Source organism: Podarcis gaigeae, assembly GCF_964106915.1.
Source record: "Podarcis gaigeae genome assembly, chromosome: 1".
NCBI classification, from domain to species: domain Eukaryota; kingdom Metazoa; phylum Chordata; class Lepidosauria; order Squamata; family Lacertidae; genus Podarcis; species Podarcis gaigeae.
The window spans coordinates 52112345-52136643 of NC_139678.1; the positions used below are offsets into that span (position 1 = coordinate 52112345).

Sequence of the window (24299 nt, forward strand, 5' to 3'; positions counted from 1 at the left end):
ACCCACCCTGTGCGTACCAGGCGTATCTCCTTCAGCATTTTTCCTGTGTGTGGTAGGAAGGTGGGAAGACTTGGGAGCGTTTGGCTGGACACACTTGCATTCCTCCCTAAGATCGGAGACCATTCAATGTGGGAAGTCTGGGGGACGGGTGGGAGCGGGTAACACCTGCTGCACCAGTTTAAGCCCTAACATGTTCTTCTGAATGCATGCACAAAGCTCCTGTTAAGCAGGAAGCTGGTATAAGGAGATCACGCACCAGCAAGCCTGTGATAAGACAAGGGGGTTACAAAGACGGCATCATGTTTGCAAATAAAAGAGCAATTCTGAAGATGTCAGGAGAATTACATTGGTGTCAAAGCCAGCATTTGAGCATGCTCCAGTTAGTTGCTTCTGAAAAAGCCATCCGTCAACAAAAGAGGTTAAATTTGTGAGCTCTTTATTTTTTCATTTCAAAAAAGGTACAGCTTGGTATACAGTAAGCCCACAACTTGCGCACATTTACCGGTAACTTGTGTGCATTCAGCTTTGACATATATGGGTGGAAGGGGGGATGGGCATCCAGGAGAAAAGAAGGTTTGGCAATTCCACACACCATTACACCCAATGTGTTTTGCCTATATGCAATTTTGGCTTTAGGTACAATCCCCAGAACGTAACCCCCATTTAAGCTGAGGGATTACTGCACTACTCTTATGAATATCCTAAAGAACTGAAGATGTAGTCTGGCATGACCAGGTAGAAAAATTAGCAGGCTGGCCAGTGGTTTACCTCATCCAAAACTTGTTTCTAGCAGGTTTAGCAAACTGATTTCAGTGCAAGTTACTTTCAAAAGAATGCACTTGTTTTTATGGACTGCAATGTTACCAATTTCTGCTAGATAACGCCTCTTAAAGGCCTGAAGAGGCTGACACCTGCCAGAACTGCGTTTGCTACCTGACAGAAAAAGCTGATGAGTAAGTCCAGTCTGCTGGGTGGTGCTCTGCGCGATTCAGAAGCAGGCATTGTTTTTTCCTATTTTTCCAGGTCCCTCCTTTTGTCAGTATCTACCCAGCTTTAGTACTCAAACCCCAAACCACAATAGCTAACTATGGCAAAGAATGTAGTCCGTTTACAGCTCTTAGATCCACATAGTGCATTTGCAGAAGTAAAAGGGGCGGGGGGAGCATATATTTGTGGATTGTTTTACCTTAAGTGCAATTATTTAAATGCAAAGCCTAAGTAACGTTTCCTGAGCATAAAAGGTTAAGGAAACAAATCTATGTGCACCTTGACTCCATAGAGCAAGACAGCCATTAAATTTCTCCTGTGCGTATTTAAGGTGTTCACAGCTTCTAATACAGGGCGGGCAAGCAAGGTGCTGCGCTTCCAAGTGCACAGAGCAAAGCCTACTGCTAAACTGTCATAATTTATATTCATCTTTATAGGGAACTCTCACTGATCTTCCCCAATAGTCATGCTAATGATTTTTTTTCTAACCCAACATCAGCTACTCTTTCCTGTTTAATACGAAGGGAGCTAGAAGTGGTGCTTTCTCTTCCGTGACCTAGTCGTCCGAGGAAGAGGCGTCTGCTTGGGATGGCTTTGGCTATTCCCTGCCTTGGGTTCAGAAGGGTTCACTGGTGCTGCCACCTGGCTAGTGCTGGGAACCTGACCCTTGTTCAAAGTCTGAAGCTCGTCCTTGATTTTGGTCAAGGTCTGGCACATCTGGCTGACCTGCCCAGTCAGGTCAGACATCCTCTGGCTGATCACAAGCATGTTATTTGCCATGTCTCTGTGGATTGTTACCAGCTCTTGACAGAACTGCCTGAAGAGCTCCGTCTGTTCAATGTGGGTGTCAAAGAGCTGGCGGTCAAAGCCAGAGATGGGTGGGCTTTGGGCATAGGGCCGAGGGGGCCTAAAGGAGGACTGGGAACATGGGTTTGGTTGCCTCATTTCCTGCCTTTGGTTAATAACATCCGAGTGATCTGACAGAGAAGAAGAATGAAGGTATGATGGTATGGAGAGAAGGTCAGCTTCTTCTGCGTGCCTCTGCAGTGATGAAAAGTGGTGTTGCCGTGAGGGGCCGGGCACCTCCACATCTTCGTCAGCTTGAAACAGAAACAGAAAACACCAGATTATTTACATGAATGTTTTCTTCTGAAAATCTCTATTTCAATAAGTTGAGGAGAAGCAAGCACTCAACTTGGAATTTTGGTAAAATGCAGAAAGAGATTTTTTTAAGGAATAGACTATGGCGTTGATTCCTTTAAAAAGAATTTCTTGTGTAATGTAAATGTCCATTTATGAAACGCATTTTGCTTAGCATCTCTCTAAGATGACTGCTTTGAAGTCACTAGGTGCAAAGTCAAATACAGATTTTTCTTTGGGGCACAAAAATGCTAACAAAAAAACTGAAATTATGCACTTCCTGAGATAAGAGGAGAGTTAATGGTAGACTTTCAAGTGTACACAACCACCACCATGACATACTGATTTTATATTAAGAGCTTCCAAAGTCATTTCATTCAGCAGTAGCAATTGCAGAGAATCGTTTCCTGTGAGGAGTCATCCACCATTAAGTAATCTTTGTCAATTTGTAAGGGACTAGTAATCCCAAAGCAGTCCATAGCTCAGTGGCAGGGCTCTAGCTTGCAAAAAGGTCCCAGGTACCATCCAATAAAGGATATCAGTGGCAAGGAAAGGGGAGACCCCTGTCAGAATCTTGGAAAGCCAATGGCAACTGAAGAAGGCAATATTGGAAAGATACCACTAGGCAGTATCATGCAATGGCACAAGCCACTGTGGGTGTGTAGTAGAGATAGTCAGTGTGGTGCCCTTCCAGATATTGCCCAAGCCAACATGGCCAAGCCTAAGGGATGCTGGGAGTTGGAGTCTAGCAACATCTAGAAGGCATCACACTGATATCCTCTACCCATTCCCTTGGTTTACAGGAAGCAGCTCTCAAGTGGTAACACCACATTTCCAGTTTCTGCACACACCAAAGCTCTTCCATATCAGGGTCAAGAGGCTTCACCACTGTAAAACGTGATTTAGTGCAGTTTTTGCATGCTTTTCCTTTTTTATCAAATATAATCCAGAAGAGGAAGTTTAACACTAGTACAGAATAATAAAGCCAACAAGTAGGAGTTTGGCCATATCTCATTGGATGTTTTATGGCAAGAATTTATGTTGGAGTGGCTAGCATTTAGAACTGCTAGTGGTCTGGTCTAAGGCTAAGCATGAGGCAATGGGTCATAGACCTCTCCCACTGCTTAATTATATTTGCCGTGTGACTAGCTGAGCCTTATAAGCCTAAACTATAGTGCTGCCTGTTGAACAGGGAAAAATAGAGAAGACCTTGATAAGTGCAGCCTATGCACTTACGGAACTTTCTTCAGGTTTAGTCTACTAGATCAAAAGCTGCAAGCCAGAAGCATACTGCCAATCTCTTGTTTCCACAAGAGCAATGAAAAATAGTTGTTACCCTACATTTGTAAAGGCTGTCCTGAATATCACGAATACCTGGTAAGATGTTAAAATGGACAAAACCCTAGCACCATTTTGTATATACAAGTGCCAGGGCTAGATCACATAATCACAAATGTGGAAATTCTTGATAGGACATGAAGTACTGTATGATTCAAGTACACACATTTGCACGCTGTAAGATTGGTTTTGGCAATCCCTTGATCATGGTACATTGGTGGAAAGATCAATGGCATTGCTCATACAAATTGCCCATGGATACGCCAACTCCACATACTACCACCTTTGCGCAATGTAGAAATATCCACATTTATGAGCTTGTGAACTGATCTAGTGACCCATATATTGGATTTATTAAGGATGAAGATTTGGTTCAAACATTTGGTCTTCCCTTTCCCTCCGTCAATGTGTGCACACAACCTTCCAAGCATCTTCACATTTGCCATTCCACAGACCATGGGCACTGACAATACCTATCCCTTTTTTGCCAACTTGACCGAAGTAGCACAGCTCATGCCAGTTCATTCAAGGTGCAGCTCCCTACAATCTATTCCTAACCCAAGGCTGAGGGAGGAAATAGGGTGGAGAGAACCAAAGCGCAACAGGAAACGCCAACCAGAGATAACAGTTTCACTAGCAGGGCAGGGCTGACCTTTCGTGCAATACATACAGTTCTTTGGTCAGAACTGATCTGTTCAGGAGGGGACCAGGGGGGAGGTAATACTTACAGCTGGTTGATGGGCTGTCAACCACGTCCAGATCCGCTCTCCGGAAGCCGTGCATCTGGCGTGACGAATGCAGCGTCGACTCGATGGCTCTCTCGTGGGCGGTCAGGACAATGGCCGAGGGCCTCCCCGGGCTGCTGGGACTGGAGAGGGACCTCTGCATGTATGCCAGTTTGTCTTTGGTCCTTCTCTTCATGTCGTCCCACCTGTGCTTAATATCTTTCACAGACCTGGGGACCTGGCTCACCGATGTGATTTTCCTGGCTATACTTTCCCAGATCTTGTCCCTGTCTGCGTGGGATAGACGTATCGTCTCCCTTCCAAACAGCCTGGCTTCGTTCCGAGTCACTTCCGTGACCAGAATGTCCAGCTCCTCCCTGGAGAACTTGGGCTTCCTCTTTCGTTCTGTCATGTTCCTTGAGTTCAATATCCCACAAAGCACAAACGGGTAAAAGGAAATCAATGTGAAGCACCCAAACCATTACAAACAAGATACACGACCAATTGCACATTCACTCCCAGATTGCCAAGGTTTCTCTCCTCTATTCACAAAAAGCTTTCCATTTCCCACCACTAAATGTAGAAAGTGTCAGAAAGTGGGGGCTTTTTTTGGGGGGGGGAGGAATTCATACACAAGTACCATGTTCTTTTTTAAAAAAATGTAATCTTTCCACTTAAAACGGGTATTTGGAGGCTCTGTTCAATCATTCTTCCAAAAGAATATATATATATAGCACATATTCTTTGATACAGAACAAATTACATGGATTTACTTCTTTAAAAGAGAGGTCATTGAGTCCAGCAATCCGATTGTGACTCAAGAACCTCTAAAATGGGTATTACTAAGTTTCTCTCAATTAATTCCCCCATTTTTGTATTTGCTGAAGATATTATCAGTGGATTTTAATAAGTAAAAGGGGCTGAGACAAAGCAGAAACAAAGGAAGAGTGGGATAGTAAGAGGAACCAAACCTACAACTTGGCTTGGCAGAAGGGACTGGAAAAACAGTAGACAACTTTGCGAGAGCTCCTGCAGAAAGCATTCCCTCTATACACACACACGGACCCTAAAACATTTTGCAAGATTTTTGTTGCAGGTTGACACCAGAACTTCCACCAGCTATCTCAGGACCATCTCACACTACTAATTTAGCAGGTACCCATGATATTTCTGCTATATCCTATTACCTTGTACGCTACATATGTACCTTTTTTTCCTCCATGGATCCAATTGAGACTTCCCATCCATGCATACATGACAAATACTCAGCAAAACAAAAAAAGCATAACCTCCTCCATGTTATGGAGCGTAAGGTGCTCATCGCATACAAAAGCGGAAAGAATAAGATAAACACACGTGAATTATTCATACAATCTGTATGTTTTGGCTCTAGTGGCCTTGGGTAACTTGCTATGCTCTATTTGGTCTAAAGAACAACTTTTATGCATGTTGTTGAATCTAAATCTCAGCTATAACCATTTGTTTTAAAGGAAACTGAAATCACACTCCTAAACCTCGTTATTCAGAAGGACATTGTGCAGAGTTCAATGGGGATTGCTCCCTAGTGATTAGGACTGCAGCCTCAGTCTGGTTATTAAATTTTCTTAAGCTATATATTTCTTTAAAATATATCTGAACCACAACAGAAATCATGGGGAGGGCAGGGGGCATCCGGCCCACTTAGCTACTGTTTTTAAAAGGGCCCTGTATGTTATGTCAGAGCTATCTTTTCCACTTATTTTATGGTTTCAGCACTCTGGATCACCCTTACACAGTGCAAGCCATAAAATAACTGTTCTATTTATTTTTAAAATACTGTATACCCTTCTCCCTACTTCTTGCAAAAGGAGTTGCTTAAAGCAGCTTACAAACATAAAAGCAGCAACGATCCAATCGTTTAAATACAAATTACCAGGCTAAAATATAGCAGCAAAAATCAACAACAGAAAGATACACGATTAGCCACCACTGTCTCGTATCTGAGCAATTCTTAGGAAGACAACCATCTCAAATGGGTGTAGCTCCATGCAGTGATCACTGAAATACTGCAACCTGGTCTGATGCTGAAAGGCAGTGGGTGGCTTTCTTGTTCACCTTTGCTGGTGCAAAAGAAGCACACTGCACTTCTCCACCCTCAATCAGAGCTGCCCGTCTCAGTAGAGATTCCACTTTTTGTATGTCCAATCTCTCCTTCCATAGCTTTGGTGGTAAAAGCATCCCAAAAGGAAAGAGAGGAAAATACAGCCAGCTACAACAGGAGAACATTTGAGAGCACAAAAGTGACGGGGCAGCAAGCTAAGAAGGGGGGTCAAAGTGCCTTCACACTCTGTAGCGAAGTTCAGACAACACTGATGCGTATGACACTTAAAGGAGTTTGCACATAACCTACGAATGGATTTTAAAATTCCAGACTGGTTTTTGAAGCAAGGTGCAGGTGGTGCCCTGACTTCTCCTGTCTTCTAGAGGACATGGTCACCTCGACCGCCTAGGCCTGCCACCTGAAGCTGCCGAAGGGTATTAGCGTTATGACATCTTTTCCAGCTGAAAAATCAACTCTAATAAACACTCTTCACTTCTCTGCTTCGTCAATACACTCTACTATCCAAGAGTGTTTTAAAGCTTTCCTTTCTGTATCATCTGCAAATTGAATGAGCAGAACACAAGGATAAAGGAATTCCCTTAGAAAATGTACAAGGCAGCTTCTTATCGGCTTAACTGCCCTAGTTAGAGTTTCATCCATCTGTTCTTTTCTTTTTAAGTTTAAGAGATCCACCAGGAGCAAATTACAGGACAATCAAAACAGGACACAACACCTAATTAGCTGGCAGTATTCATGGCCAGGAACCGTTAGCGTAAATGGTTGTTGGGTAGGCCTTTTTTTTTATTAAAAAAAAAATAATTTAAAAAAAGCTTTCAAGGAGAACAGGGAACAAGTTTTACAACAGCAGCACATAAAACCACCATGTACAAAAATAATCTTTGGAATGGAGTAGAGTAATAGCTCAATGGTAGAGAAGGACCACGGTTCAGTCTCCAGGTAGGGCTGGAAGAGCTGCTGACTAGAGAGCTGCTGCTATAGATTATGAATTCTGCAAGCAATTCTGCAAGCAATAGCAGAGGTGGGGAACCTGATGTGGTCAATGAGCCAAATCCTTATCACCCCTACCCCTTGCAGGTCACATTTGACATGTGGGTAGGGCTGCTCACCTATCCAAGTTCTTTTATATTGTAATTTTACGTTATGAACCACCCTGAGATCTACAGGACATTATACTTCTGTATACTGTACCTGTATCTACAGGGCATTATACTTCTGTTACTGCTACTAATAATAATTTTATTTGTTGCAATTTCCTGCATGGCAGGGAGTTGGACTAGATGTCCCTTCCAGCTCTGCAGTTCTGTGATCCCAATAATAATCACATAGCACTTGATGTTGGGAGACTGGGTGTGGGGATAAATGAGAGCATAAGATCAACAAAGACCCATCTAGTCCAGTGGCCAACCAGCTGCCCAAGAAGCAGCACAATGAGGACAGAATATGATCATTGACAAGAGTGTCTATTTTGGGGGGAGGAGTGTAGAAAAGTAGGGGGGAATGGAATGGAATTACCCAGAAAAAGGTAAGGCTGGGTAGGACAAAAGCACTCCACACTGCAGCACTGTGTTATGGCTACTGTTTGTAATGCTCATATAACATCTAGATGGCTTGCCCTTTTCTTTTCCCCAAGTATATAATCAACTTGTTAAATTCCCAGCTGGATTGCTTTGCACAGCTAGGTTAATAATTCTTTGGCCTCATTTAGATTCACCTATAACACAATTAAGTCACAAACTAACCAACGTATAGGCGGGGAAAACACAATATATGCATGGATTTAAAAAGAAAGGAAAATTCAACACCATTATTAGTGTCTTCAATGTGTTTTAAGTTCTGTTGCTATAGAGCCAGGTTTGTAAGTAGCACAGACAAACATAAACACACACACACCTGTCTCTCTCAAAAGCTGTCTTTTAGGGAATGAGAAAGCGGGAACACCTTAAAATAGGTTAACCTGTTCTGTGCTACATGAGCAGAGTGGAAAACGAATTTAAAATGCAATAGGAACAAACAGATCACAACTGTCAGTGACAGGCAATAAGAAAAAAAAATACAGTGGTACATACGCTTCAGGTTACAGACTCTGCCAACCCAGAAATAGTACCTCGGGTTAAGAACTTTGCTTCAAGATGAGAACAAAAATTGTGCTCTGGCGGCGCGGCAGCAGCAGGAGGCCCCATTAGCTAAAGTGGTGCTTCAGGTTAAGAAAAGTTTCAGGTTCAGTACGGATCTCCGGAACGAATTAAGTACTTAACCCGAGGTACCACTGTATTGTGGGTGTTCCTAGTTTTGCAGATGCACCAAACACACTAATGAATTCTATTTCTCCAATCGTGCCTTTATAACCAACGAGGAAGACAACAAATTTCAATAAACAAGCAAGTCCAAACAAGATGGCTTAGGGAGAATTTCCTTTTTCTTGATTTGCCAACAACCCCCGGAAACCAACAAATTTTGTTAAAAACACAGAAAAGCAAATAATAAAGAATAATAAAGAAGCAATGAGCCACTTTGGGAGGAGTCAATGTTGATCCAAGTTCTTCTCTTTGCTGCAAATGTAGCCTGACGACTCAAATGCCGAAGCAGATCAGAAAACGGAAATGTTTGTCTCTTGCCAGAATACGGAGTGATAAAATCAGAAAGCAAAAGCTTCAGGCAGGCAGCAGTCATTTCCAAAGCACTAACCACAAAGAATGTAAGTAACATGCAGCCTTCCTCCCCTAGGGCTTAAATCCCACGGGAGGAAGTGGGAGGTGAAATAGACAAGAACTAGACTCACCTCATCCAGTTTGATGTAGTCTCATCGGTCCCATCTATGGATTTGTAGCGGTTGTTCTTATCAACAATCTGGAGAGAGAGGAAAGGTGAGGGAGGAGGATACACAACCAGAAGAAAGATACGTAGCAATTTACTTTCAATTCTAAGCATCACTTCTAAGTTATCTCTTGGGCAGAATTACCATTTAGCTTGGGAGAGAACTGGGAGACAGCCTACAGAAGAACTGTAGTTTCCAAGGGACTCATGCTTCAACAGTAAAAATCTTGCTCTAGACTTTTAGTACAGTCGTACCTTGGAAGTCAAATGGAATCTGTTCTGGAAGTCTGTTCCAACTTCCAAAACGTTTGAAAACCAAATCGCAGCTTCTGATGGGCTGGCAGGAAGCTCCTGTAGTCAGTCAGAAGCCCTGTTGGACATTCGGCTTCCAAAAATAATTTGCAAACCAGAACAGTTACTTCTGGGTTTGCGACATTCGGGAACCAAAACATTCGGGAACTACCGTCTTTTTCGCTCCATAAGACACACTTTTTCCCTCCTAAAAAGTAAGGGGAAATGTGTGTGCGTCTTATGGAGCAAATGCAGGGGGGAGGCAGGTAGGAAAGCCCCTGCGGCTCTTGCGGGCTTTTCCCCAGGAGGGAGAAGGGACTAACTGGCCGCTTCAGTCCCTTCTCCCTCCTCGTAGAAAAGCCCGCAGGAGCCGCACGCTCCTTGAAGGGGGCGCGGCTCCTGTGGGCTTCTGCGGGAGGTGGGGGAATTCCCCCCACCTCCCGCAGAAGCAGGGAGAAGAAGAAGATCTCTCTGAGCTGCTCTTTGGGGCGGGGCGGGGGGGAAACCGGGTTCCCCCACCCCCCAGCCCCAAAGAGTAGCGGACAGGCTGCTCCCTGAGCTGGGGGGGGGGGAATAATATTATTTTCCTTGATTTTGCCCTCTGAAAACTAGGTGCGCCCTATGGTCAGGTGCACCTTATGGAGCGAAAAATACGGTAAGTTGTGAAAAGCAAGGTACAGCTGTATTCCATTCTAGTCTGCACTTTAAACCTGGCTGCAAGCAGGAAGTGCTCCTTTTGTGACTGAGCCATGGGAACATATTTTCTTAGCTCAAGTTTTGAAGAACTGAACTCAATGGTTCCTCCACAGCCACACCACTGAGATACTTACCAGCCAAGAGAAGAATCCTGCAGATTTGTCCTGACTGGAAAGCTTCCCTTCATATGGTCCAAAAATACGACCTTTTGGGATAACTTCGTTCACACAGCGTACATCCCGCTCTCCACTGGGCTCCTTCACGACTTCCATGCCAGGTGGAACAGTCATAGCAGCTCGGTCAGGGATGCCAATGGGGACTGGAGCATCCGACACGAAGACGGGCGGGCCATGGTTTGGACATTCATCCACAAAATACTCCTGGCAGGACTCACAGACTGTAGGGCAAGAGGAAAGAAGATTTTACTCCGGGCCATGGAATACTGTCAAAGAGATGCAACTATTTTTCGTAGGTTCTGATGGTCACATCAAACTTGTTGGCGAGGTAGAACTTCTCATCAAAATTCTAAGCTTTGGGAAGTTTTGCAGACTGCTTTGTGAAAGCAGTTCCCAGCCTTGAAGAACCTATGCTGTCCAGAGACTTGGGAAGAGGTGAGTGCGCAGTCCCTGGCTGTCCCTGTCCTTGACAGCTGGCTGGCAAAGTAATTTTAGCTCAGCCCTGATGTTAACATAGAAAAGTACAGCCATACCTTGGAAGCCGAACACCTTGGCTCCCAAACAAATCGGCTCCCGAACGATGAAAACCCGGAAGTGAGTGTTCCAGTTTTGAACGATTTTCAGAAGCCAAGTGTTCAGCGCGGCTTCTGTGGCCAATCGGAAGCCCTGCTTTGGTTTTCAAATGGTTCCGGGAGTCAAATGGACTCCCGGAAAGCATTCTGTTCAAAAACCAAAGTACCACTGAAAAGGTTTTCCTAGAAGGCATAATTCACAGAATCATACAGGGGAAAATAATAAAACACCTTGTAATCCACCCCCTGTTGCAAAGCAGCATTTATAATTTTTGCCCACAAATTGACCTCTGTAATCCAGACCAAATTCATCTGCTTGGGCCTCCAGCTGTTGCCAACACCACAGAGACACCGCTGTGAGGCTGAGCTACATCAGCTCTCCTTACCAAGAGTTGGGGCAGAGAGAGGGGAGCACACCTTCATCTGTGGCTGCCTGCAGGGGCCCTTGGGGCCAGAGGATTTTGTATAACGTGGCACTTGCTGCTTGCTGGATGAGGTAATGCATTCCCCATAGCCTTTCCTTTCCAAGAGCAGATTCACACAACCACTTCCTAGGTAACATTTCCTTTAAAACTTCCTGCATTGCAGTTCATCGTAGTGTAGAGGCCCACAACACAGTCCTGCAACTGCTCAGAAATCCATGCCGGTGAGCAGGGGAGATCGCAGAGGGCATGGTAACCCTTGGCCCCAAGTCTCTTGCTTACAATACCGTTAGAATTTCCCCGGGGAACATTTTTTAATGGTTGGCACAGTTAGAGAGATGGAATCTAGGGTGAAATGGACGTCTTCTATTAAAGGGGGAATTATTTCCCTTTGAGAGGATTTGTTATGCTTCTCCTCCCAGATGTAGGTGGCCAAAATATAGTCAGCCAAACTGACCAGCAACCAAGCCAATGTCACCTCACTTCTTCTAAGCATAAAAGTCAGAGTACAAATGATGAGCGGGGAGGGAGAGGTATAATTCAGAGAAATGGGTTAAGTGAAGGGGATGATGATTTCTTAATACATAGTAAGAGCAGTTTAACAATGGATCCAATTGCCTGGGAGAGGGGTGGGCTCTCCCTTGCTGCATTTGCAGCCATTTGCTCTGGATTTCCTGCGACCAGCAGGGAGCTGGACCACAATAAGATCCCCTCCAAATATATGAGTCTGTGAAATTAAGACTAGTAAATAATTCTCTGGCAGGGTGAATGCACCCTCTTGCTTTTCATTATTCAGCCAGTATGGACTACAGATTTCAGGCACTGGAAATGTACACATTTAAAGCAAAAGCAAAAGCAAAAGCAAAAATAATATAACCAAAGTTTTGCAGCATCCCTGCCAAGGATCCACCATGACATCCCCCGAGAAACTGTGATGTTGGGAACAGAACCAAATTAAAATAAAAGCTAGCTACATTATTGAGTTATGTCCCTCCTGATAAAGTATATTTAGCTCCTTCACGGTTGGGCTCTGCTGTTCCCTAGAAAGATTAAGAGCATATTTCTATTCATGTCGGCTAGTGTTACATGTAGCAGAGGACAGGAGGCATTTCTCTGCTGTGTAACACAAATCTTCTATAAGAAACAAAACGGTATTGTTCTGCTGCCTGATGTTTGCCATCCTATACCTCTTTGGGAGGAAAGGTGGGAGAGAAATTTAATTTGAAATAAATAAATAAATAAGATCTGAGGATTAAAGGGCAAATATGCCAGACAAATTAGGGCACAAAGGAGGCAGGATTATTTTCTTTGGTATCTGAATCTATGCCAGTGTGTCTGCCTATCAATGGTTCTACTCAATTTCCATTCTGGAACCTCTGACCGCTAGCCTTATTTACAGGCCAGCTGGTGCCAAGGACCAGTCTGAACCACGGCACATGCCTGCACATGCTTAAAACTGTCTCCAGTACACAAGGAGCACTGAAAAAGAAGGGCTCTCTTAGCTCTTCCGGCTCAGCAGGTGGGGTTGCAACAGACAATTTTCTCCCCCTTCTGAAGGCTTAAGGGGGGAAATGATACAACAATTCATTTTGTTCACCAGTGAGATACTTACACCAGAAATCTACTTGCTGAAAACTCTTGGACATGATCAAATCTTGCTTTCCTTTCAGTTTTTTATGCTCTATGTTCACGGACTGGGAGTCAACCTTTCCAGAACTTGATGAGAAAGGAAGAGAACACAAGTGTGAGATACATTTGGGAAGGGGATGAGAAAAAAATGTTTAAGAGAGCAAGTGTATTTCTTATCAACATCCAGACAAAAAATAAACATCAGCTTTCGGACTATCCATAATTAATGCCTCTCTATTGTTTTCTGTATTACTTTACTCAACAGATGTAGTTCTTCTGAAATATACTGGCCTTCCCAGGCTTCTACTGAGCATACCACCAAATCATGTATTAGTAACAATCACTACGGGACGCAGGTGGCGCTGTGGGTTAAAGCCTCAGCGCCTAGGACTTGCCGATTGAAAGGTCGGCGGTTCGAATCCCTGCGGCGGGGTGCGCTCCCGCTGCTCGGTCCCAGCGCCTGCCAACCTAGCAGTTCAAAAGCACCTCCGGGTGCAAGTAGATAAATAGGGACAGCTTACCAGCGGGAAGGTAAACGGTGTTTCCGTGTGCAGCTCTGGCTCGCCAGATGCAGCTTTGTCACGCTGGCCACGTGACCCGGAAGTGTCTCCGGACAGCGCTGGCCCCTGGCCTCTTAAGTGAGATGGGCGCACAACCCCAGAGTCTGTCAAGACTGGCCCGTACGGGCAGGGGTACCTTTACCTTTACCTTAACAATCACTACAGCAAGCCCTTTTTTGTGGGGTGGATGGGGGGAGTAAACACAGTGAGTAAACACTGGCTTTTATGGCAAAGAAAAAACATTGAGCGCATACAAGCATTAAAACACTTTCATGATGATATTAAAAACAGAAGTTTCAATTTGTAAGCATGCACTTATTGTGAATTACAGCACTACAGCATGCTCCTACAGTCTTAAGCAGGGCAATAAGGATGTGACTCCTCAAATGGTGATCCAGAAGGCTGTGTCGCCCTGGGATCCACTGTTTGCACAGTCCTAGATCATAGAAGCATAGAACTGTAGAGTTGGAAATGGACCACACAGGTCCAACCCCCTGAAATGCAGGAATTTAGCTGTGCTGTCAGCTCTAATCACAATGCAAACATATTAAAACGCTCTTGCTTATAGGTGAAACATGAATCACGGAGGAGGAGTGTTTTTAAAACCGTGTTCCTATGAAGCTATGACATTTCTCCTGGGGCAAAACCATGATGCACAGGTATAAAGGACTTTGGTGTTTTGGGGTGATGGCCCATTTAATTTTTTATTTTATAAAATCTATGCACCCCTTGATAGTAAAACAGCAACAACAACCCCAAAACACCTCAAAGCGGTCTATATATTTTTTTATTTTAAAAAAAAATCAACAGTAAATAAATAAATAACAATTCAAAGAACGAAAAACAGATTAAAACATGCATCAACATTCTAAATATCTGGGTAGGCTTTGTCCAAACAAAAATGTTTTTAGCAGGCACACAGCCCATGGAAGATGCAAAGGTGCTCCTTCGCAAGCATATCAATATGGAAAGGGGTTTCCACAGAGTTGGCTTGAAATCTCCTTACCAGATTTGCCCATATTCGTCTTCCTGGCATGGAGAGCACGGTTCCGTCTTGATAGTTACCATTTCCCCCAAACAATCGCTCAGTTTTTCACTCATGTTCTGTAAGAAATTCAAAGATGGAGAGAAGGGTCAATAATTCTGTTCACTTTCCAGATTTCTAGGTCCCCTTTCAGGGTTGTCTTTCTCAGGGTGGCACTGGATATTTCAACCGAGTTCCCAAACAGTTTCCCAGGCACTCCTGTTCCATGGCCTGAGGACATATGAAAGGTTCATATGAACCTTTTCTATTATCTTCCTCCGAGGCTCTATTCCAGGTGTCATCAGCTTCAGAGGGGAGGCCGTGGTGACCAGAGATAGTGTGATATCCAATGTTAATCCTACTTGCAGCAGACCTAAGACCATTGATTTCAATAGTCTACTTCAAGTGGATTGATTGCCACCTGGGATTTGTCAGTGGCATCGCCCTGACAGTAAAATATTTCCCCCCAACTCAACTTGCACCTAATCTCAGTTTTTAGCCACATGGCAAAGGAAGGAACGCCCTCCCATCGGATGTCAAGGAGATAAATAACTATACAACTTTTAGCCCTGTCTCTGGAGGTTTTTAATGTTTGATGTTTTATGGTGGTTGGGGCAATCCAGCCAGGTGGGCAGGGTATAAATAATATAACTATTATCATTATGTTCATCATCATTATCTTTGCTCATAATGGGTGATTTGACCTCTGCCTTGGCTTTAATGGACATTTTAATTCTGCTGTCATCTTACGAGTTTCAACTGAGGTTTTTCAATTGCCATCTATTTTTAAATATTGCAGTTGCCTGCATAGCTTTATGCTGAGACAAGATAAAAAATCCTTTGAAAACAGCAAATAAATGTATAAAAAAAACCTGTCCCTCATGTGCTCTTATGTATCAGCGACTCGGCAGGGAGGTACAAAGAAACACAACTTTTGATAACTCACGATGTTTTATTTTGAAAATACAAACACATGCAAGCATCACTTGAAGAGCTGAACACATGCTTGCTTCACTTCTGAACAGGCAACTTTGCAGAGAGACAGGGACTTACTACAATATGCACATTAAATATGTGATGCTGGAAACAGCTATGAACTCTGCCTTGTTGATCTGCCCTTAAAAGATATAAAATAACTGCCAATTCAGCTTGTTCTTACATATCATTCTACTTCCAATTTGAAGTTTTACCCTCAATACAATGGCATCAGGATGGGAATGGAGTAAGCACAATGCAATAACACATTGGCATCAGTTTCATCTTTTGTTCAGGTACTTCTGAGATTACCTTGAGTAGCATGGGTGACACAGGAGTATGGCCCTTTCCCGTGCCGCTAGGTAACACTGAAAGGCCACAGTCACTGGAAGTTATGGTTGTAGCTCCATCCTGTTTCCATGAATGCAAACACCAGCATGAAATGGTGCAGCAATGTGGATTTGTCCCCTGCAACTGCAGCAGCTCTTGCCTGCTAATGTTAAAAAAGGGCCTCAATAATGCTTAATAATACTGGATTTCTAACACCACTGCAGTATAGAAACATCTCCTATTTTTAAAATGAAGGAAGCCAAGAACTCTTTTCTATAAAACACCAAAGGTAAAATATTTGCCTCCCTTCCCTCCATTGTGCTTTTTTGGTTAAGTCATTAGTGGATAAAGATCTCATAGTATAACTGATGTTTTTTTAGAGCTGGTAAATCTACATGGTTGGAGCTTCTTTTGGACAGCTTCCTTTGGACAGCTTGCACCAGCACAGGGTCATTTTGACCCACATTCCCCAGTCTAAATTCCTTCTAGCATCAAATTGGCCAAAAATAAAATTAAGTAAGTTAGATTCCCATGCTGAATTCTTGAGTGCTATTTTTCTTCTTGCTTGTTCCTTTCCATATGGCAAGAATTTAACTGAAGTGCACACATATGAAGACAAAGCAGCTCTGAAAATTATACCTATCATTCCTTTGTTTTCACAAAAAAGCAGAAAAGGGTACTGTTTAACAAAACTCTCAGCAACTCCTTCATGTCACAGGCACTTGGGAAACCCAAGTTCAAAATCCCACTAAGACATGTAGCTTACTGGGTGACCTTGAAGAAGGTCCACAGGTCAATAGTAAGAACCCAGTTTTGTGTGCAAAAGATTCAAGGTTCAAACTCTGCCATCTTACAGCATTCAGGAACCCAAAGACCAAATTTGATTTTGAAATAGCATGGTACATTCTTATTCAGTACACCAGAAAGGACAATTGCCACCAGCTACCCGTGGCTCACTCTGGGACAACCTGTTAAGATGGAGAGTAGGAGACCTTCACTGCTATAAGCAACCCTAACCTGCCTGACAACCTTGCTTAATGTCTGGCTGTATCCTTTACTTTGTATATGCAATGGGTGTTTCTTGGGGGGTGGGGTTATATGCGGATTTTGTACTATAAGTGGTTTTTGAAACTGAAAAAATAAAGAAAGTAAAATAAACAAATAATGCCATCTGCAAGTAGGACTGGAAAAGACTTCTCTTGGAAATCTTGGGACAGCTGCTGCCATTCTGGACCAGATTCGGTATAAGGCAGCTCCTACGTTCCTCTCTGTATCTCATAAAAGAGATACACAGCAACCCTTTGATGTAGGAAAGCAGGGAGGACAACCATGCACAATGCCCAGAGCGCCTTGGAGCAAGAGTGGGAAGAAAATGCAGCAAATAGTCAATGTACAAGTGAGGAGCTTGTACATATTCTCCAGGAAACGGGCAGATCCTGGGAAAGTCAGCCATATATATCCACACACACATACACACACACACACACACACACACACACATACACACACACACACACACACACACACACCCCTCTTTTTGTAAAGAATCTGGGCACCCTCCTATGACACTCAGTACCTTGAATCAATCTTGGAATGATTTCAAATAGCAGCCAGGAATACATCAATACAGTGGTACCTCAGGTTAAGTACTTAATTCGTTCCGGAGGTCCATTCTTAACCTGAAACTGTTCTTAACCTGAAGCACCACTTTAGCTAATGGGGCCTCCTGCTGCTGCTGCACCGCCGGAGCACGATTTCTGTTCTTATCCTGAAGCAAAGTTCTTAACCTGAAGCACTATTTCAGGGTTAGCGGAGTGTGTAACCTGAAGCGTATGTAACCTGAGGTACCACTGTAGTTTGCAGAAACACATACTAGCCTTGTCACCTTTCCAGCCCAGTGTACCCTTCTGGCAACCCATTATCAAAACATGCAAATATGTGTTCACTTGCCAACTGAAATAATAAAATTCACCACTGGCAGCTCAGTTGGTTAGAGTGTGGCACTGATAATGCCAAGGTTGAAGGTTTGATCCCTATATGGAACAGCAGCATATTCCTGCATTGCAGCGGGTTGGACTAGATGATCCTCAGGGTCCCTTCCAAATCCAGAATGCTATGATTCTATGTTGCCCACGGCACCCCTGACCATCATTCAAGGCACCCCAGGGTGCCACGACACACTGGTTGAAAACTACACCAAGGGTTTGAGACTCATCGGTTAACCTCACCTGGTTTACCTCACTCTGACACCTGTAAGGCCTAGCAATAATTTCTCCTTGAAGATGGTGAGCAAAAATGATTCAACACCCTTTAGGTTCCAGTAGCAATTTACCCCTTTTTAATAATAATAATAAATAATAATAAATTTTATTTATATCGAAGCCGGGAGGGCGGGATATAAATATATAAAAGAAAATATCTAAAAGAAAATATCTAAAAGATATAAAAGAAAAATAACTACGGAATTCATGCTAGATGCATGAAATGCAATGCGGCAGCAGTGGAAGGAAATAGCGATATAAAGAAAAAGAAGCATTCTGTGCATGCAATAGCTTCTGGAGGGAGGGTCTCCTCTGGCATCTTCCATTCCAAACAGCAACGCTTCTTGCAGATACAAGCTTTGGCACAAACAATTCAAGGTAGAAAAGGCTCTTGAAACTCTTCCAAAGGACATTTCGAAACTAGTGAGAACACTGAATACAAGGTTTCCATTTTAAAAAGCCAAGCCCCCTTCCTCCACCTTCTTCTCCAATGCCTCTGCTGCCAATTCTGGTCTTATCAGAAAACCCTGAATCTGGTGCCAGATTTTAGAGGAGAGATTGCATGAAATATATTCAAAACAAACCTTCATTGAACTGAAGCAAAGGTAAACTATATTCCAAAAATAGCTATGCAGAGAAAAAACACCTTTTAAAAAGGTAAGCCATACATTTAGTTTACCGAGAACTTAACAGAATAGTTTATGCAACACTGAAGGTATGGTCTAATACGGGAACAAAATCTTTCCCGTTCCAGTATCTATAAATGTATCTTTTCCGGAAAGGCCTGCCAAACGGTTATGTCCTCCTCTCTCACGCTCATTTAAAACACTGATGTCTCCATTCCTGCAACTTGTCGAACTTTTGTTAATTATTCTTTTTGGCATCATATTCCTATTTGGGCTGTCATAAATAAATTTATTACGAACAATACATACCTCAAGACCTTAATATTACTCAACACTGTTTTAGTGTTGTTAGCCGCCCTGAGCCCGGCTTCGGCTGGGGAGGGCGGGATATAAATTAAATTTATTATTTTTTATTATTATTGCTAGGCCTTGCAGGTGTCAGAGAGAGGTAAACCAGGTGAGGTTAGCCGATGAGTCTCAAACCCTTGGTGTAGTTTTCAACCAGTATGTCGTGGCACCCTGGGGTGCCTTGAATGATGGTCAGGGGTGCCGTGGGCAACACTGGCCTCCATCCCTCTTTCCTTCCTCCCTTCCTCTGCTGCCCTCTCATGTCTGCCTCCCAAAGGCTTGCACAGCTGTTTGTTGCAGCAGCCCTGGCTACACGCTCCCCAAGTGAATGGTGCCTCTTGGGCTGACCGGGATGTGCTGGTTGCCAGGAGCTAAGGCAGCCTCGGAGTAAGCAAGCAAGTGAGCGAGGGAGCCCAGCCCCACAGCCCTTGCTGGTGGGAATGGATGGGGAAACAGGAGGCTGGGCAGGCAGGCAGGACACTGGTCTTTCTTGTGCTTGCTGTGTGCAAGGCCTGCCTGGGAGCTGAGTGCCCAGTGCCAAAGGGGAGCCTTTTAGTCATGCAGGCCCAGCGGCACCCACTGCTGCCAAGGTGCTAGGCTCACATTCACCACTAAGGATGGCGGCATCCTCTTCCCAGGCCCTTGTGGGGGGGGGGTGAGGAGGCACCTCTGTTTGGGAAGTGAGGTGCTCCCCAGCATAAGAACTCCCAATTTCATCAACTCTTCCAGCTACTATTAAAAAGGCTTAAAGGTCAGTCAGTCTCCAATGAGGAACCAACCAGCAATGGCAGTGGGGGAGCCTGATGCCCAACACATTTCTGTTATAGATTCCCATGTGCAGCTCTATATGATACTTAAAGTGAATGAACACACGTTGTTTTCTTTTCTGCTTTTCTCTTAAGCCTTTGCCAGTGCCAAGAACATGAGAGTGATCTGCACCAAACCCAAAAAGTATTTATACCAGGCTTGTAAAAATAACATTGGTATACATGAGCAAGTGCGTCAAGAAAAAGGTTGGGAGGGAAGGGTAACTTTGCAGACTAAGTTACACAAGTTTATTAATTCCAGCTCATGTGTCATATTTCTGTTATCACAGACCACAGCAATCAACTGATGAACCAAACCTCACAAACAGTTACTTATATTGGTTTGTATGTTGCTGGTAGCTAGCAAGGACACCATGTGATGGGCTGTAACAAAGAGACACAGAGCATGGCTGATTTCTCTGCTTTTAAAGCCAAGCCTACCATGTGCATCTATAGGAAGAGCAAGGGAGTCCCTCTATAATAGGGGGAATGCTAGGATTCTCCTCTACCTAGGCTTCAGGTTGTATATATGTGTAAATAAAGCATACTGTATGTCATCATAGTCTCCGCTGTGCCTGATTTTTCCAAAAGGAAATAGAGACCCTGGTAAGTGTGCCTGGTACCCCTGGAATCTTTTGGGGTGGTGTGTAGCACTAACAGAACATTGGTGTCTTCAGAAAGTTTTGTTGGTCTTCTTGCAGCATACTTCTGCCTGGCTCATCTGACTGAGATGGGCAGCTTTTGCAACTCCAGGTGTTAATCCAGTTGCAAGTGCTTTATCTAAGCTTCTTGCTTGCTTAACTGGGCACCCTACCTAAAGTCTTGCCATGCACTCAACAGGGAATCAGTGCTGATCATAAATTATTTCTAGGTTTAACTGAAGCTGCTGGTTTTAAACTTACAGGAATCCTGTCTTACTCAGGTCCTGGGTATCTGAGAATCCAAGCTATTCAATAAGCTGAAGAGATATGGAGACAGCGGGATAAAGAAGACTAGGTTAATTCTGCAACCATGATTACATGGGCCTTGAGGCTTGCTGCAAAGCTTCCAATCAAAATAATATTGATGCCTTTTGCAGTATTTGGTTTATATCTTATATGGATATACTGTTTTTCAGAATATCCCTCAACTTGTAGTTAGCATCATCCGTGTAAAACAAAATACCGTAGTTGGTTGCAAATAAGCACAATGCACCATGCCAACTCCCTTCCTCGTGCCTTAGTATCATATTTATTGAAGCTCCATCATGCTACAAATGCATTGTAGAGTACATTAGCAATATGGTAACTGATTGGAATGCTCCCTGCTCTCAAATCAGTTAAAACAGAGCCTGGAATAGGGTGGAAAAACAAGGATCTAAGTCTCCTGCTATACTCCCCCATTACTTTTGAAGCAGTCTACATCTTGCTGTGTTCTCATTTATATCCCACACTTATTTCATGGAACTCCAATGGCAGTGCACACAGAGTTCCCATGCTAGCAATCTACCATGCAGATTGCTGGGACTGGTCAGTCCCAAACCATCAAGAAACTCCAGGGCTGCCTTTGATGAAAAAGCATCAAACAGAAATACAAGTGATAAATCAGATAAATCAATAGCATGACAGTACTAAAAAGTACAGTGGTACCTCAGGTTACAGATGCTTCAGGTTACATACGCTTCAGGTTACAGACTCCGCTAACCCAGAAATAGTACCTCGGGTTAAGAACTTTGCTTCAGGATGAGAAGGATAGAACTTTCTTTATGTATGCAACAACAGCAGCAAGAATACTCATCGCAAAGTATTGGAAGACACAAGATTTACCCACCCGGGAAGAATGGTAGATGAAGTTGATGGACTACATGGAATTGGCGGAAATGACTGGCAGAATCCGAGACCAGGGAGAAGAGTCGGTGGAAGAAGATTGGAAGAAATTTAAAGATTACTTACAGAAATATTGTAAAATTAATGAATGTTAGAAAGATGTTGGAATGAAGTTACATGGCTTTAGCAGAAATGCTATAAAGAATTAAGTACAATAGATTGTAAATGGATTAAAGGGAAAAATAAGGTTAGAATGTATTAAGATAAATTATAGGACAGAAAATTGAGGAAGATGGAAAGGATTTGCTGAAACAATTAATTGAAGTGGAATACAAAAAAGGGAGGTGTGAGGAAGTCGCTGAAACAAGTAAATGAAAGATAACAACATTGAAAGTATTGGATGTGTTTTCTTAAATGTTTTTGTTATGTTTATGTAGTATCTTTGTTTTTGTATTGTATTGTATTGTTATGTTTAATTCTCTTTCTTTTCCTTTTGTAACTTTTAAAACTTTAATAAATATTATTTTTTTTAAAAAAAGAACTTTGCTTCAGGATGAGAACAGAAATTGTGCTCCGGCAGTGCAGCAGCAGCAGGAGGCCCCATTAGCTAAAGTGGTGCTTCAGGTTAAGAACAGTTTCAGGTTAAGAACGGACCTCCGGAACGAGTTAAGTACTTAACCCGAGGTACCACTGTATGGGTGGCTTTACGAAAACATATTCCAAATAGAGAGGGTCACATGGCTATTCATGCATGCATTCGCAGGCAACTTTGATCCTGACAGTTGGTTTCCACACAGGGGCCACCATCAAGCCCCTTCAGACAATGCCCCGAGGCCTTCCCATATTGAGCACTTTCGGAGGCCCTTCTTACACATCATGTTTTTTAACAATGCTTTTTTCCTCTGGAATTGAAAAACCTTGCCCCCAGATTTTTCTCATTGCACTTCCTATTTCAATGTAAGTTTTCCACAAGTTCTGAGGCCCCAAATGCATTTAAAATGCCACTGGATTAAAAAAAAATGAATTACATGTGAGAATTCAAAAGTTTAAATTAGTTCTAACAACTACACACACCACTTGGAGCTCCTTGGAGGAATAGTGGGATGTAGCTGTAATAGCAGTCACTGGATGCATTGTAGTAGCAAGTTTTCCACACTTTTTATTACAATACAGGACTCTGCACCAGCAACTGCATGCTATATCTGGTTTACAGAGTTGTGTGTATATTCCCCTACTAATAGCACAACGATTTATGCTTAACACCAGCAAGTTGTTATAACCCTGTTCAAAGAAAGGTGTCACATCTGAAACTAAAGGAGATGGTCAAATTTACTGTTTTGTCTGTCAATTTCATAAAAATGCTTCAAAACAGTCAATGCAGTAATTTATAATTATCAGATCTTGCCACCATTCTCTTCTCTTGTAATGGGGGGGGGGGGTGTCTCTTAAGCATATGTTTAAAATGCCAAGAAAAGCTGTCAGACTGGTTTAAAACTGGCCAGATGGCAGCTCTCTTGTATATTTATTTTATAGGTAAGTACTGCATGTTGAGTGTAATACATTAAAGCTATTACTATGCTAGTGTTTTTCAGTTCAGACCTGCTCTACATCTTTTCAGAAATTGCCTGCACTGCCTTCTTACCTCATACCTATCTCAGACCCGCAGTTTAGCAAACAAGTATACCTGCCTCGCTCAGTCAGTTTCTTTTTCTGTTCTAAAGTGGACTAGAATGGTTAATAGGCCTGGGCATCCAAAACAGTTTTGAAGTCCATATCGTTATATTGATTTGACCTGACAATATATCACAAACCAAGATGTGTGTTAGGGCTGGGTAATATATTGTCCAAAACTAGTTTGAATTCCATATTGTGATATCAGTTTCATAATTTTTGACCTAGCAATATATTGTGAATCATGCAAAAATCACAATCTGGGGAAAACTGTGAAACTAGCCAATGCCTCTAACATACCTCCACTTTTATTTCAGACTTCATGATATATCGGTATATTGCGGTGTTTAGCTGGTAGTGTATCACAATGTTGAAAACCAGGTATCGCCCAGCCCTAAGTTAAAGACACTATGTGATTGTTACTGAAAATGTAACAAAAGTAAAGTGAAAAAGTGAAAAGTGAAAAGTTCCACTGAAAAAGTGGAAAAAGTAAAGTAAGCAATAGCAAAAGTGTATTTATGTCTAGGATTTAAATAGCCAACACTTCCTCTTTTCTGCTACTTTGAAACACACAGGTAAAGGTACAGGACCCCCGGATGGTCAAGTCCAGTCAAAGGTGACTATGGGGTTGTGGCGCTCATCTCGCTTCAGGCCGAGGGAGCCAGCGTTTGTCCACAGACAGTTTTCTGGGTCATGTGGCCAGCACGACTAAGCTGCTTCTGGTGCAACGGAATACCGTGACGGAAACCAGAGGGCATGAAAACACCGTTTACTTTCCCACCACAGTGGGAAGGTATCCACTCGCACTGGTAAGCTCTTGAACTGCTAGGTTGGCAGAAACTTGAACAGAGCAATGGGAGCTCACCCTGTCGCAGGGATTTAAACCGCCAACCTTCTGATCAGCAAGCCCAAGTGGCTCAGTATTGACAAAGCCTCAGCAGTATTGACAAAGCCTCAGCAGAGACACGAGACTCTGCACAATCTGTCCCACTTGGCTTAGTG

At 43.1% G+C, this 24299-nt stretch overlaps 1 protein-coding gene across 2 annotated transcripts in view; it reads right to left on the minus strand.

Moving 5' to 3' along the window:
• The window catches only part of PRDM11 (PR/SET domain 11), a 45722-nt gene that overhangs the window by 15600 nt on the left and 5823 nt on the right, over positions 1-24299 (minus strand). For both annotated transcript variants that reach the window (XM_083749623.1, XM_083749624.1), the window contains exons 2-5: positions 14458-14555; positions 12875-12978; positions 10227-10489; positions 9071-9138 (exon numbers count right to left, since the gene is read on the minus strand). In XM_083749623.1, the coding sequence (XP_083605749.1) occupies positions 9071-9138; positions 10227-10489; positions 12875-12978; positions 14458-14552 (530 nt within the window). In that variant the 5' untranslated portion in view covers positions 14553-14555. The remainder of the gene's footprint in view (positions 1-9070; positions 9139-10226; positions 10490-12874; positions 12979-14457; positions 14556-24299) is intronic.